The sequence below is a fragment of the Stegostoma tigrinum genome, chromosome 5 (genome assembly GCF_030684315.1).
Source record: "Stegostoma tigrinum isolate sSteTig4 chromosome 5, sSteTig4.hap1, whole genome shotgun sequence".
In the NCBI taxonomy this organism is placed as follows: Eukaryota; Metazoa; Chordata; class Chondrichthyes; order Orectolobiformes; family Stegostomatidae; genus Stegostoma; species Stegostoma tigrinum.
The window spans coordinates 27,154,683-27,171,436 of NC_081358.1; the positions used below are offsets into that span (position 1 = coordinate 27,154,683).

General features: G+C 38.9%; 1 protein-coding gene across 5 annotated transcripts in view; it reads right to left on the minus strand.

The window, feature by feature from the left end:
- The window catches only part of LOC125451688 (ATP-binding cassette sub-family C member 8-like), a 156,669-nt gene that overhangs the window by 132,311 nt on the left and 7,604 nt on the right, over positions 1-16,754 (minus strand). For all 5 annotated transcript variants that reach the window (XM_048529168.2, XM_048529167.2, XM_048529169.2 and 2 more), the window contains 2 exons: positions 8,711-9,390; positions 4,664-4,773 (listed from right to left, as the gene is read on the minus strand). In XM_048529168.2, the coding sequence (XP_048385125.2) occupies positions 4,664-4,773; positions 8,711-9,313 (713 nt within the window). In that variant the 5' untranslated portion in view covers positions 9,314-9,390. The remainder of the gene's footprint in view (positions 1-4,663; positions 4,774-8,710; positions 9,391-16,754) is intronic.

The following is a 16,754-nucleotide window of genomic DNA, read 5'->3' on the forward strand; positions in this document are numbered from 1 at the left end:
GACTGTGAGTATATCATATAAGAATGTCTTGACATGAGTATCAGATGTTCTGTGATCATTTTTGTTGCAGAGATGAACTAGATATCTCAAGAAATGTAATATTAAAACAGAAACAAGTGCTATGCCCAAAGTTCTTCACCAGGACATGGTGTCAGTTACATCAGGCACATACATTCATGGAGCGAACAAGATATCTGGCATGAGTTACTATTGGCCAGGATTCAACAAAAGCATTACAACGTGGTCTCCTCTACATTGGGGAAACGAAGCATAGATCTGGTGACTGCTTCGCAGACTATCTACATTCTGCTTGCAAAAAAAGAGATCCTGAACTATCCATTGCCTGCCACTTCAAAGCACCACCCTGCTCCCTGGCCAACATCTGTCTCCGGCTTGCTACAGTGTTCCAGTGAAGCCCAATGCAAGCTGGAGGAACAACACCTCATTTTCCACCTGGGGATCCTACAGCCCTCCGGACTCAATATTGAGTTCAATAACTTTAGGGCCTAAACTCTCCCCTGTCCCAGGCCCCCACCCCACACACCAGGCCCTGTTACCACAGTCTGCCATTATACATCCCCTCTTGTTAGTCACTAACAGTTCCCCATTAACAACTACTCACCCTCCCAGCCTGATCGTTAGCAACTCCTTTGTCTGTCCAACTGTCTCTCTCTCTCTCTTTGGGCTCTATCCTATCGGTTACTCCCTATCTCCAACACCAGCCACCACACCCCCCCCCCCCCCCCCCCCCCCCCCCCCGCCCCTGCACCTCCCTATTTTCCGTATATAAACTGATGTTTTCCCAGCCACCATCAGTTCTCAGGAAGGGTCACCAGACCCAAAACGTTAACTGTGGAGGAGAAACCAGAGTTGTTGCCAGACTTGCTGAGCTTTTCCAGCAACTGTTTTTGTTGTTGAAGCATAAAGTCTAGATCTCTAAAAATGTATACCATCATGAGATCTGCAAGGTTTATTAAACTATCTATACATTTCACAGGCTTTTGGACTCTCAAACACGTAAATTTTACAATTTGTGTTTCTACATAAATATTTTTTAAACTATATTGATATATTTTCCACTCTTAGTACATTTAGTTTTACAGGGTTAAAAAATGGGAAATGGTGTGTTACTGTTTTATGAGGAGCGTATCCAGTGAGTCAAGAACCAGAATGACACCACAGGACCAGCTGCCATAAGGAGTCCATGCAGCAGCATGGTAGGCTGAAATGTGTAAATATGCTGTTCCGTAACTGAAAGTTATCAAGTTGTGTGTTAAACAAATCAGCTTGAGATTTCCAAGTACCTTGAATCTACACTACTTACCTTCCAGATGAAAGAACAAATTCAGAGTTAAGGAACACAATACAGAATATTACAATGTACAGAACATGATAACATGGTATCAAAACAACATTAGCTGCGGTTTGGGTGCTATTATCAGCCTAGTCCCTTGGGCATTGAAGATAAATTTTAAAAACAGGTCAGGGTATCTCAACCTAATCCTTGTCCAGAGTACAACATGTGATAATAGGCATGAATAAATTTGGTTGAAAGGCACTTCTCAGTGAAATAGTGCAGTTTATACATAAATAAAGACCACTGCAGGAAAAAAATGAGTAAGTTGCCATCACAATCAGAACTGTTCTGTAACAAGAAATAACATCTTCATGTAAAGGAAGAAAACTGGAATTAAATTACAGAAATACAAATTGGACAATATGTTCATGATTCAAAGTTTACAAATGCTCACAACATAGAGAAGAACATTTTAAAAGGAACAACTGGAGTTTATGTTGTGACCAAGATGGGAGGAGTGCATTGTCTCCCTAGTTTTACTACTCTATTGGCCATAATTTAAATGCAACATTTTGCACATTTCACCAAATAGCCAACTGTCTCTGGCATTTCTCAGCAAACACAGATTGCTCAGGAAACAGCAGACCAATAGGACAGTCAGATTTCACACTGAATTCACCATAAAAGTGCATTAAAAATAGGAGACACAAGCAGGACAGCCCAATCCTTAGCAGGCTTTCCCCACTGCAAATCCAAAGTCCTGCCAAACTGTTCAAACAGAACAGTCCTGAAAGCTAGTCATCAAAACAGCCACGAGTTTTCCTTGCAAAGAGTTCAAACAACCAAAATTATCAATTACCTGGAATCATTTTTAAAAAGCAAAGCCAGTACATGTATCTCCACAATCTTTCACAAAAGTCCACCAAAAAATAATTTTCGCCCTTTTTATGGAGAACCTTGATTGTTAAAAGATACACTGGGTAAACCTAAATCCTTAAGGTCAGTTAATCTGCTAGAAAGTTGGGAAATGAACAAAAGTGGGTTTTTCTAGAATATACATTGTTATATTGACAACTTGGGAGCTGTTAACCAAGTATTTGAAGAACACGGTAAACCACTTAACAATGAACTGTCTCATAGCATGATCTCAGCAGGCACTGATTTACATTTGTCTTTATCCAGTGTTATTATATTAAGACCATAAGACCATTAGACATAGGAGTGGAAGTAAGGCCACTTGGCCCATCGAGTCCACTCTGCCATTTAATCATGGCTGATGGGCGTTTCAGCTCCACTTCCCTGCACTCGCCCCGTAGCCCTTGATTCCTTGTGAGTTCAAGAATTTATCAATCTCTGCCTTGAAGGCATTTAACGTCCCGGCCTCCACTGCGCTCCGTGGCAATGAATTCCACAGGCCCGCAACTCTCTGGCTGAAGAAATGTCTCCTCATTTCTGTTTTAAATTTACCCCCTCTAATTCTAAGGCTGTGCCCATGGGTCCTAGTCTCCCCGCCTAATGGAAACAACTTCCCAGCATCCACCCTTTCTAAGCCATACATTATCTTTTAAGTTTCTATTAAATCTCCCCTCAACCTTCTAAACTCTAATGAATACAATCCCAGGATCCTTAGCCGTTCATCGTACGTTAAACCTACCATTCCAGGGATCACCCATGTGAATCTCCGCTGGACATGCTCTAGTGCCAGTATGTCCTTCCTGAGGTGTGGGGCCCAAAAGTGGACTCAATAATTCTAAATGGGGCCTAACTAGAGCTTTATAAAGTCTCAGAAGCACATCACCACTTTTATTTTCCAACCCTCTTGAGATAAACGACAACATGACATTCACTTTCTTAATCACGGACTCTGCCTGCAAGTTAACCTTTAGAGAATCCTGGACCAACACATTTCTGAATTTCATATTGTCTGAAAACTTCTAAAACTATAGCGTCATTATTTGCAGGTTATTAATTAAAAGGATCAGTCACATGAAAGGAACACAACTATATTTGCTTCCAATCTGAGAAATTATTCACCACTGCAGTCTATTCCTTTGACAACTTTGCATTCATGCCACTATTATTTCTTTAGTACCCGTGGTTTTAGTTTTGCTAAAATATCTGTCGCATGGCTTTTTGCCAAACCCTTTATCAAAGTCCATATGCCTAACGTCAACCGCATTGCGTTCATCATTTTCTTCTCTTCTTATTAGTGTAGAGGACCAGGAAACAGGAAATATCATAGTTGAAAAGTGTTGCTGCACAAATCTACTTCAAAAATAAAACTCAAAATAAAATGAAAATAGACTGATCATTCTGAATTAATTAACATTGTAGCTTTGTCAGTCAAGTGCCAGCTGTCATAGGCTTTGGGCCTACCGTTTTTTTACTTTTGGTCTTCTCAGGTTATTAATTCCAATCAAAGCATAATGTGTACTAAACTTTTTACCCCTCCACGATAAAATGATAGAAAATTGTAATTTCATTGTTCAGAAATCAGTTTTAAACAGATGATGTCAACATATAATGCTGAATGTCTGATGGGTATTGGATTCGCAAATAAAGAAGTTAAAGAAAAGAATTTGCCTTTGTATCCTGAGGTATTTTACTACGAGTAACTTTCAAGAGTGGTCACTGTTGTACTGGAAGGTAAGTGGAAGCCAATTTGTGAAGAGCAAAGTCCCTATACAACAATGCTTAAATACTTGATTAAATAATTTATTTTAGGGGGGGATCAATTACAGGACAACTTCCATGCTTCTCCTTCAATTCTGAATATGCCAACAGGAAATCAGATTACACACCAAGAATACAGCACTCCCCAATTATTACACCGAAGTATCCCTAGCATGGATTATGTGCTAGAGATAATGGGAACTGCAGATGCTGGAGAATCCAAGATAATGAAGTGTGAAGCTGGATGAACACAGCAGGCCAAGCAGCATCTCAGGAGCACAAAAGCTGACATTTCGGGCCGGTCTAGGCCTGAAACGTCAGCTTTTGTGCTCCCGAGATGCTGCTTGGCCTGCTGTGTTCATCCAGTTTCACACTTTATTATCATGGATTATGTGCTCATGTCTTTGGAGACTACAACACATATTAGCTAGCTAAGGTTGGTAATTTAAGTAACTAAAATACATCAGTTGAAAAAAACTAATCCAGACATTTAAACAGATTTGAATAACATTGTTACCATAATAATCAGTTTTAAAAATTGTCTATTATTTTGGAATAATTTGGATCTTACTCATCAGAAAAACTGTCATCACACTACAATCCAGTTGTGACAGCATTATCCACTGAACATCAGAACTTAAGGTGCAGACAACAAATTTATTTAGAACATACTATTTTCATTAATTTCCTTACGTGTAGGTAATCTGTGACAAAACATTGACATAAGGTTGATGAAACTTTTTTTCTGGATCTTGCAGTTCTAAAGGTGGTATGTCTCTGGAATACCCTGGACAGAAGTAGCCCTAAAATAAATATATTATATGTTAGTTCATCAAACAAGCTGACATGACAATTCTTTTTCACATTTCAATAACACACAAAGTATTTGAATTATTTATAATAATGTATTTTGGAAGCATGAATAGTCAGAGAATACTCATGCCATGATATCAGTTACACAAGGATATATTATCATGACAGAAACATTCTGACAAAAATGGGTTCTCTTCTCCCCTCCTTACCTCAAACTTACTGAAATAAGCTTGTAAAATGTTTTGTCATGAGCAAAAGTGATGTTATGTAATGCATACATGTGAAAGTTATTTGTTAATAACTTCATGCAAGGGAGAAATTAAAATTTTGCTCTGCTTAATTGGGTTAGTTATACAATACAATGTGCTACAAAGAGCAGTCATGTTGCCAAGGCAAAAATAAGGCAATATTTATGGCTTTTATGGTCCATATGAATGTAAACTTCAACTAATAACTGTGAAAACGTTGAGTTAATAGGTTTTACTCAAAACGCCACAATGCAAGGTCTTGGATGGCCTGTTGGTACTTCTAGTCAATGAAGCATTAGGACTATGAGATGCATCCAGAAATATTAAAGCATGTGACAGTGGAAGCTACAGAGGCATTGGCTATTAAATTATAATGTTATAATGTTTAATACTCAGCTGTGGAGGTGCAGAATTGGAGAAACACCAACCTTACGCCCTTGTTGAAGCAAGGTTATAAAGTTAAGTCTATCCTTTACAGGAGATAATGGGAACTGCAGATGCTAGAGAATCAGAGATAACAAAGTGTGGAGCTGGATGAACACAGCAGGCCAAGTAGCATCCTAGGAGCACAAAAGCATCCAGCTCCACACTTTGTTACCTCTACCATTTACAAACCTGTCAATTTAACTTCTGTGTTTAAAAACTTGTAGAAACAATTACTGAGATAGAATTAATTAGGCTTGGAAGACTCAGCAGATTTGATAAGGGGAAAATCATTTAAAGTTTTGGCAAAGATCTGTAGCTTGGGTTGTGGGTGAGGTAAGTCATGTCTAACTTACTACAGTTTTTATTTGAAGAGGTAACAGAGAGAATTGATTACTTTTGTGGCAAATTATAGGTCATGGAATAAAAGGGACAGCAGCAATGGGATACAAAGTTGGCTACGGGAGAGATAGGAAACAAAGATTAATGGTTGATGGGTATTATTTTAGACTGAAAGAAGGTTTGTAGTGCTGCTCCCCAGTGGTCTATACTGAGATCCTTTGCTTTCCCTGATTTACATTGCATATGTATACTTATTTAATATATATTTTATATAATAATCTAGATGTTGATATGAAGGGGACAATTTCAAAATTTAGAGGTGGCAAAACTTTGGACAGTTGTAAACTAAGGGCAGTGTATCTCTTCAAAAAGGTATTAACATAGAACATAGAACATGCAGGTGGTTTGGACAGATTGGTGGCAAATGAAATTCAACATGAAGTGTGAGATGATGCACTTTGGTACAAAATACATGAAGAAACAAAAGGTCAAGTGGTATTATCAGGAGGGCTATTAATTCAGAGACCCTGGTAACGATCTGGGGCCTTGGGTTCAAATCCCATCACAGCAGATGGTGAAATTTGAATTCAATTAAAAATCTGGAATTAGGAGTCTAATAGTGACCATGAAACTAATGTTGATTGTCAAGAAAAACCCCACCTGGTTCATTAATGTTCTTCAGGGAAAGAAATCTGACATCCTTACCTAGTCTGGTCTACATGTGACCATACATCTCACGAATAAATAGAAATATTCTTCTGAAGGGTGTATAGGAGCACAGAGCAGTCTCATCTGGAAGTAGGCATTCATCAAGGCGACAGACCAGATTGAAAGAACTGTTTGTAAAGTGCTCTAGGCTTCATATACAGGAGCATGAAATAGAAGTGCAGGGAATCAATAATAAACCTAAGACACTGGTTAGCTCAGAGCTGGAGTACTGTGCACACACTATATGGAGAATGTTAACACATTGGACAAAGAGCAGAAGAAATTTATAAGAATGGTTCTCGAGTTGAAACACTTCAGTTATGAGGAGCAATTGGAAAACATGAGACTGTCTTCCTTGAAGAGGAAGAGGAAAATACTCAGAGGAGATTTGATATATGTTTTCAAAATTATGATGCTTTTGAGCTGAGTAGACAGGGAGAAATTGTTTCCACTTATGAATGGCTTGAGAACTATAGGACACAGTTTTATTATATTTTGCAAAGTAAGTACAAGACAAGGAAAAAGAAAATCACACAGTAAGTGGTCAGGAATTGGAATGCACTGCCTGGAAGTGTGGTGGAAGCTAGTGGGTTAATGCTGATCAAAGGAAAAAATTAGTTTTCAACAAATTTTACACAGTTATGAGAATTTGTTTTAAGTGCCAAAATAATGAAAATCATCATTATTCATCATTACTGTCAAGAACTTAAATAGCATATCTTTTCATAACAGTAATTAGCATGGAATGTCTAATAGGCAACAAAGCTCAGTTAGACATGTAATAAAAATCCGACAATATATCTCAGTGCACGGTCAAAACTGCAATCCTATAACGTCAACGGATGTTGGAGACTGGACGTACAATCAAAGTTGTTAGTCAAGTCCCTGTAGAAGTTCTGATGCATGAATGTAAGTTGGTTTGGGACAGATCCACGTGTTTTACCTCCAATAACTACACAAAAAATATTTCACAGATTAAAATCTGATCTGACACTTACACAAGTGGCCAAACACTCAATAGTCTAATTAACCCATCCCTCCAATCATAACTTATGAAATACTCCCAAACCAATCAGGCCCCCAGGTCAAATATTCCACATGAGTGGTGCCTACCATCACGCACACCACAGCAAGCCAACTACACCCATGACTACTCAAAACATCCCAATAATTAATCCCTGTTACCATCTCCATGAATTAGGTCTGACCACACGTACCCAACCTAACTACTATCCCATCCAACCCAAACCAACTTACCAACATCTCCACTGTACTCTCCTGCTCTCCACCCCTACAAATGAGGGACACATTTCTTCTGCAATCAGACTACCCATCTTGGTCACATAACTACTAATTCCCCAGCACTGCAATTACCCCTCCAACCAAATGGCTCAACCACCCCACTAACCCCATTCTACCAGACTAGACTACATTTACCCAACCAGACCAAACTACCCTACTCCCAAGCGGACTACCCTCAACTACCAAATTACCTTCGCCCCAACTGCCACAATCCATCCACTTCACCTATTAATTCAGTAATTTGCCTACCTCATATTTAAAGACTAATTTTTAAACTCACCTAAGTGTGATAGTTAGGTTGTTAAAAGGGGGGCAATTTCATTTCTTCCCCATATTGTATTTTGCTCTCAAGGAATTCCACAATGGACCCTCTGTTGAGCATTTCTGTGACAGAACAATTGGAAGGCTGCGAAAAAAAAGGCATAGCTGTGGTGAGTTGGGATAATCATCACGCACAGCAGCAATATAGGGCTTGCAGAACAGCGGTACATTTAGATCTGTAAGAGGAGGCCTGGATTCAAACCCAACCTGTTTGTATCATGACATGAAATTATGCACAGCAGCAATATTGGGCTCATGTAGCAGTGGTGATGACCCTACCTTTGAACCAGAAGACCCTGGTTCCACCTCCTCCAGTGGCATGTCATAACATCGCCGAACAGGTTGCACATCGTTGCTGACCAGACGATTCAAGCCACTGTTTTTTCATTCCTACACCACCCATGGTGCAATCAAATATTACCAGTCTAGAAGCAACTGGTGTCAAATTAGGAGTAGTTTTAAAACCATGTCCAAGAGACTGCATGTACTAACCCAAGAATTTCATGAATGAAATTTCACTGTTTAAAAATTCCACATTAAGAAGCAATTTTTTTTTGTTTTGAATTGTATTTAAAGGACTTACCTTTTTAAAAAATACACCAAGTTCCAAAATGAGAAAGGATCCATAGACTGTTACCAGGGTACAGACAAGGAGGAAAGTCAAATCACTGGTGATGAACTTTTGGGAATATAGCTGATATATTTTAAATACGTTAATACTAAAGGCGGCAGGCCAGTGAAAGATAAAGAGTACCAAAAACATGGGTGCATTTGCACTTTCAGCAACGTCATAGTAGATGATTGAAAGAACACAAGAGGCTAGTTGTGCTGCATCTGGTATATAAATAAACGGTCTGTCAAACATTGAGTATACTTGTGACAAGATGCCGTCTGCTAAACAACAGGCTGATATGAAAATATAGAAGAATGTTAATATCCATCGAATGTTATGCCATGGGAAATGGATCCAGCCTCTCAAGCCACTATCAATATGAAATGTTGTAACGGATCTCCGTCTGCATTTAATCACAACAAGGCCAACAAGAGAGCAAAGTACAAAGCCCAGATGTACAAGAAAGTTCACACTTTCAGTGAAACAGATTTCTTTGATGAAAGACACTTCGTTTGGTTTAAGGCTATCATTTTTGTTGGCAAGGCCACAGAACTCCATGAAAGCATCTTCCATCCTGATTACTTCCTCTCCGTATCCAATAATTGCAATTCTTGTATTGTAGTTTCTCCTTTCAAGTAACTTAGTTTAATCTATGAAAAGAAGAAAAAATTGTTTAACTGACTGAATATTGGTACACATTTCATTTTCTTTTTAATTAAGAAGTTGTGTAATACTTTTATTTACTGTCAAAAGGATCCAACAGTGAACTCATTTTCTTGAATTAAGTTGTTCATTTCGATTCTTGGTCATTTATATCCCTTAAATGAGGTTTGTGGTTGGACAGCCAGTTAGTAGAGTCACCAGTTATTACCAAAAACTAAAGTTAAGTGAGGTTTTAAATAGGAACTAGGTCAATTGTTAATTGCATTTCTATGAATTCTTACCATGAAAAAAACCTGATGTGACGTATACTGTCTCAAAACTAGACGCATGAAACTTAAACAATGAAGATCTTAGGACCTTTCACAATATATTTTCATTAATCAACTGGAAAAAGAATGATAAGGAATGACATATGTACCGTAGCTCTCCACAGGCAGTCTCTGTGATGATTACTCTTTTTTTTAAGCTTTGTTCTTTCATTATATGACTCAGTATTTAATGTTCATGGTCACACAAGATGAAAAGTTCTAACTACAAAGCTTTTAGCTAGAACCGAAAGCTGCAGAATTTGAAATGCCAGAAAATGCACTATTTAGTGTAGGCATTTTAAAGAGCATGTTAATTGATTCTGGATTAGAAAACAAATAAACTATAATTAAAATAGAGCAATGACAGCATCTGGGGTGCTTAGCTCTTTGTAATAAAAACAAAGTGCTGGAGAAACTCAGCAGGTCTAGCAGCATCTTTACTGAGAGGAAGAAAGTTAATGTCAGGTCCAACATGGCTTTTTTTGGGAGCCCAAAACAATAAAATAATGTCAAAGAACAGTCATATTGGACTTGAAACATTAATCTGTTTTTCTACAGATGCTGCTAGGGCTTCTCTAGCACTTTGCTTACTCTCAGATTTCCAGCATCTACAATATTTTGCTTTATCAGAGGTGCTAGTCCTGCTCTGAGACCCAGTATCTCAGTTTGGTTTGCCGACTGTTGAGTTAAATTTATGAATGATGCAAATCTTAAGGTAGTATGTATAAAGTGGCTTCAGACTGAAACTATACAACAGACATTAACTGGAACAAAGGAAATACAAACATTCATACGGTAAGTGAATTTAAGCAGCAGATACAGAAATCTAGTTTACATGTCACAACAACATTTTTCAAAATGAAAGTGGTTTATGGTCAGTAACAGAGCTGAAGAACTTCAATGATCTTGTGAACAAAATGCACAAATTTCAATGCCTCATCATTTTTGATACGGGATTTCCAAACTGCTTGATGCAAGCTCCACTGCAACAGATTTTAGGATCACAAACTCCAAGACAACAATGGTAGTTGTGGAGCATAGAATGACATTTGACTGCTGCAAGGCCCCTTTAAAATTTCTGGAATTTTTTTCTGTCACTTAATTTACTATTATCGAAAGGCCAATCGCTGCTACAGCCATAGACCATTAACAGGTGGGCCGTCATTTTCTAGAGCAGAGCAAGTGAGGCAGTTTGAAACTTGCCTCCCTAATTTTCTGAATCTCCAAGGAATTAAAATAGCACCACTTTTGGAGGCACTGATATAGACAGTATCATATATATTTTTGTGGTACAGGACTAATTACCAATTCATCTTCATTATAGTTAGGCAGCAATAGCCAAGGGTGATGACTACGAATGTTTATCAAGTGACATTAGTTTTTAATTGTTCAGGACTGTCAAACCATCAAATTGAGCTTTTATTCTCATTTCAGCATTCAATATCAGGGTTAGGAATAGCACATCGAAATAAAAAAAATCACATGTTCTCCACTCCGATAATTTTCAGGGAGGGGCAGTGGGCCCTCTGGTGGAATTTAAATTGTCCATGAATCTACTGCCATAAAAACTTCTGGTTCACTAAATCCAGTAGGGAAGCAAATCTGTCATTTTAATTAATCTAACTGACATGATGCTCCAGATTCCCGAATTATGCAGTTGATTCTCAAATGTTCTCTGGAATAGCAAAGAAAGCCACTCAGTTGTATCAAACCACTACAAAGTTGAACAAAAGATGCACCCTTTCCTGGCTTCGATCTAGGTACCAGGCCTGTCAACACTGCACCCTATCCCGGCTTTAATCCAGGCACCAGACCTGTTGACACTGCAAAGTCCTCCTTATTTGCATTTGGAGGCCCTTACTAAATTTGAAAGAGTCTATAAGAGGATGTGAACTCATCAGAGGTAATTTCACAGTACTCATGCTTTCTTAGTCATTTTGGAACAGACTATTGTGTAGCAGCAACAGAAATACAGGTGCTGTGATGTCAATTTTTACACCGCCACTGTCTGTGATTTCAGAGCGAAGTCAATCTTTACCATTAGTGCTACAATGTCTCAGGTCTGTGTAGAGAAAAGTGAAAAAGACAGGCCGATTGTAGGAAGCACCAAATGTGGCAGGCTAATGCTTTGCAATGGCCTACACATTCAGATTGCCAAGTTACTCAGGATTGAGGGAAACTTTGCCTTGGTTGTTCACAGCTCAGTGAAGTGCAGATCTGTGCTTTCCAGCTCTAGTGGGCAAGCACGTCAGAGCATCAGAGAGAACATGGAGAAAGGGTGTATGGAAATGAGGGCCCTACTCAAAGCACAAAACTCCTGGAAGTTGTGGCTGACAGAAGATGAAGTCACTATGGCAGCTCCATATGAATCTTGCATGAATAAGCATGATGATGATTTTTCAGCAGCTGTAGACTAGTTCAGCCTATGATATAGAATGTTAAATACTCAGTTAGATACTCACAGGAGAAGAGTGTACAAATGGGTGATCTTTAACACTCTGGGGCAGTGGAAATCCAGGTACAGCAACAAATCTGAGGGCTTTCTTGTGGTGACAGACCTCAGCAGTGAAGTGCATACAAGTACCAGGGTTGGTAATGACATCATCCATTACCAGTTAGATGCACGAAAGGGCAGATATGGGCAAGAAGAGATTCACAGATATCACAAGTTGATCCTTGGAAGAAGCAGGTAATGAATAAATTAAGACTGTGGTGGCCTTCAATGTTACAGGCAACACATAACTACCTGGTCCCCTTTAGAAGGGACCTACTACTAAGGGGAGGAAAATACCCATTGACAAGGTCTGGTCCTTCTGTGGCAATGGGGATTCCATCATTTCATTTAAGTTAATCCTTGCTATTACGGGTTTCAGCTTCCCATGAGCTGGAGCTCTGTGCTCATCCCCTGCCTGTGGGCTCGTAGTAGCTAAGAAGAATGCTTTTGGTTCAGGTTTGTTCAAAGGTCCAAGGTGCCAGCTGCTGTGACTGCTGACAGTTGGAAGTGCAAATCAAAGGCAAAAAATTTCAAGGTGTCAAAAATAGCTTAAACTAAAAATCATTTCCGATGTAGTGAAACTGTAGCCCTGTATTCAACAACTTTTCAACACACAAGGAAGCAACTCAACACCATATTTAAAAGCATTTCCCACTTGTTAATTGTTTAGCCCCTCAATGCACACTGAGTTAATGTCAGAATTGAAACTGCAATTTAACATATTTAAATATCAGACTTGCTTGTCCCACATGTTCTCAAATGCTCAAAAATCCATTTGGATTAAAGAAAGAAGTGGCCAAGTTTCTACTAGCTTCTTGATAATGGCAATTCTTCATGTTTTAATCCTACGTCCACAAAAAAACCCAATCACCTTGGCTGATTAAAATTCTCCCCCAGTCCAAAATGGGAAAGTTGACCAGTGCATCTCTCAAAACAAGTGCTGTACTTTGTATAGCTGTTACAAAACGTATGTCAGTACTTAATATTTCCTCATCTTCAATTACAGGATTAAAATGTTGCATTTACACAATTCAATACACCATTTTAAACTACAGTTTATTCAAATTACAGATAACCAGGGACTTTCCTTAATTCAATCTATCCTAGGACACTGAAACTAAATCTCAAAGTTTCCCCATCTTTGCACTTCACTTGCAGGAAATAATTTCAGAAACAAAGTGCAATCCCTTACAGTAAGTAGTGAAATCAGAAAGCATCCGGTAGCTTAGGAACATGCCTATGCATGTTTTTTGTTAAACAGTGCACTGTTCAAACATCTACGTTTTCACTGTTGTCAATTAAATATTTGGCCAGCTGAACACAGATTGTTTAATTGATAGTCTCAAATGCAATGAAAACTGTTCAGGTAACATATCATGGATTCTGGCCTCAGCACAGAGAGGCTTTTACATTTCCTAAGGAAAAAAACAACTGAAAACTAACATTTCTGTCTATCCAATAGCAGTCCTGATGAAGGACGTACACCCGAAACATCGACTTTCTTACTCCTCTGATGCTGCCTGACCTGCTATGTTCCTCTTGCTCCACTCTGTATTGACACTGATTTCTCTTTTTGCATTAGTTTCAAGAAAAATAACCAGGAAATTATAGATCAGTTATCAATGGCCCTGCCGGGTGGAAATTGAGAAATTCAGAAATGTCTTTTCACATACATTTCAGCACACGTATTTATTTAGATCATAAGCTCACTCCAATTATTTTAAAGTCCCTCTTTTATACATTAAGTTCGCTGTTATAGAGTTGCTTCATTTGTCAAACTCAAAACTGACGCAGGTCAAACGATGCTCAGATCTTGTTTGAGTTCTGAAAGTATCTGAGCTGCTGATGAAAATTAATTGAAAAACTGACCAGTTAGTACTCTCTTCTAGAAGATCGTTGTCATCCAGTTTATATGTCCAGAAGGTACACTTGAAAACCAGACTAGTAACAATGTTGAAATACATGCTTGATCCAAGGAAAGAGGCTTATTGCATACATATCTTGCATAGCAGGATTTTTTCTTTAAAGTAGTAAAGTTCTAGGGTAGTCAAGATTTATGATATCTAAATCCAAAGTCTGTTGAAATACTGACATTTCATGGAAGTAGCACCAATGTAGTGACACTGTGGCAGTGGTCTCAAAGCTCTTGAGAGCTTAATGATTCTGCTGAACATCTCAGACTGACTTCAACAGTCTTTATATAGCAAGGATTGCTCAGAACACAGACAGAAATATACTTTAACAAGCATCACACACATCATTTGGATAGTTACACCCATTAGTTAGTCAATTACCACCTGGTGAGAAAATTGCCAGCTAACTGCAGCTTAAGTTAGAAAACATCTTTTAAAACAGCTATTAAATTCATATTTATACTTTAGAATTACAGCAAAATGATTCACAATGGCAGTAAATTACCATATAATTTCAAAAGTATAAACAAGACCTGGTGAATCACACTTGCACTTAACAGCAAGTGTGGTGCAGTGTTTGCAGAATGGTCACCTGATACACATACCCAAATACAGTCAATAGAACTGAAAGTCAAGCAGGAGTGTATGATGGGTGCCCATCCTGCAACTATTATTCTGCTGCCCACTTTGAAAGTCTTGGCAATCGTGTCTTCTTATTAATTTGCATTTTGTGCTACACCCCTTAGAGGAAAGAAGTGGATTGGAGAATTTTTTTTTTGTAAGAGTGTTAAATGGTATCTTGATGACAACATTAGGTCATACTTTCTGATTCAGTATGTGGATGTGTCTACTAGAGAAGGTGTGACCGATTGTTGGGAAATAAGGCAGGGCAGGTGACTGAGGGGTCAATGGGGTCTACTTGGAGCCAGTGACCATATTTTTTATTAGTTTTAAAACAGATGGAAAAGGATGGACCAATATCTAAAAATTAAAGTTCTAAACTGGAAGAAGGCCAATTTTGACAGGATTAGGCAAGAATTTTCAAAAGTTGATGGGGGGGGGGGGGCGGGGGCGAATGTTCACAAAGGGACAGCTGGAAAATGGAAAGCCTTCAAAAATGAGATAACGAGATTCAAGAGGCAATAAGTTCCTGTTAGGGTGAAGGGCAAGGCTGGTTGATGTAGGCATTGCTGGATGGCTAGAGAAATTGTGGCTTTGGTCAAGAAAAAGAAATAAAGCGTATGTCAGGTACAGACAGCAGGGAACAAGTGAATCCTTTGAAGAAGAAAAAGACAGTAGGACATACTTAAGAGGGAAATCAGGAGGGCAAAAACAGGAGATACGATAGCTTTGGCAAAGAGGGTTAAGGAAAATCTAAAGGGATTCTACAAATACATCAAGGACAAAAGAGTATCAAGGGAGAGAATAGGGTCCCTTAAAGATCAGCAAGGCTGCCAATGTGTGGAACTGCAGGAGATGGGGGAAGAGACCGAATGAGTATTTTACATTAGTGTTTACTGTGGAGAATTGTATGGAAGAAAGAGAACATGGGGAACTAAACAGCAACATCTTGAAAAAAGACCATTTAACAGAGGTGGTGGTGTTGGACATTTTAAAATGCATAAAGGTGGATAAATTCCTGGGACTTGATCGGGTGTATTGTAGAACCCTCTGGGAAGTAGTTGTTGGGCCCCTTGCTGAGATATTTGTATCATCAATAGCCACAAGTGAGGTGCCAGAAGACTGGAGGTTGGCTAACGTGGTGCCACTATTTAAGAAAGGTGGTCAGGAAAGGACAGTGAACTATAGACCAGTGAGCCTGACACCAGTGGTGGGAAAGTTATTGGAAGGAATTCTGAGGGACAGAATTTATTTGTATTTGGAAATAGTAGGATAGTAGCATGATGAGGGACAATAACATGGCTTTTTGCTTGGGAAACCATGTCTCACTAACTTGATTGAGTTCGTTTGAAGTAATGAAGAAGATTGACGAGGACAGAGTGGTGGACATGATCTACATGGACTTTAGTAAGGGCTCGACAAGGTTCACATAGTAGAGTGGTTAGCAAGGTGAGATCACATGGAATAAACAGAGAACTAGCCATTTGGAAACAGAATTTGCTCGAACATAGAAGACAGAGGGTGGCAGTGGCAGGTTGCTATTCAGACTGGAGGCCTCTGACCAGTAGTGTGTCATGAGGATTGCTGCTGGATCCACTGCTTTGTGTCAAATATATAAATGATTTGGATGTAAATATAGAAGAAGGTATGGCTAGTACGTTTGTAGATGACACCAAAATTGGAAAGCAGTGGACAGCTATTTTCCCTGGAACATTGGAGACTGAGGAGTGACCTTATAGAGGTTTCTAAAATGAGGGGCATGGATTGGTAAATCAACAAAGTCTTTTCCACAGGTTGGAGGAAGTCCAAAACTAGACGTCATAGGTTTAAGGGGAGAGGAGAAAGATTTAAAAGGGGACTAAGGGGCAGCTTTTTCACACAGAGAGTGGTGCGTGTATAGAATGAGCTGCCAGAGGAAATGTTGGAGGCTGGTACAATTCCAACATTTAAAAGGAATCTGGATGGGTATATGAATTGGAAGGGTTGAAAGGGATATGGGCCAAATGCTAGCAAAT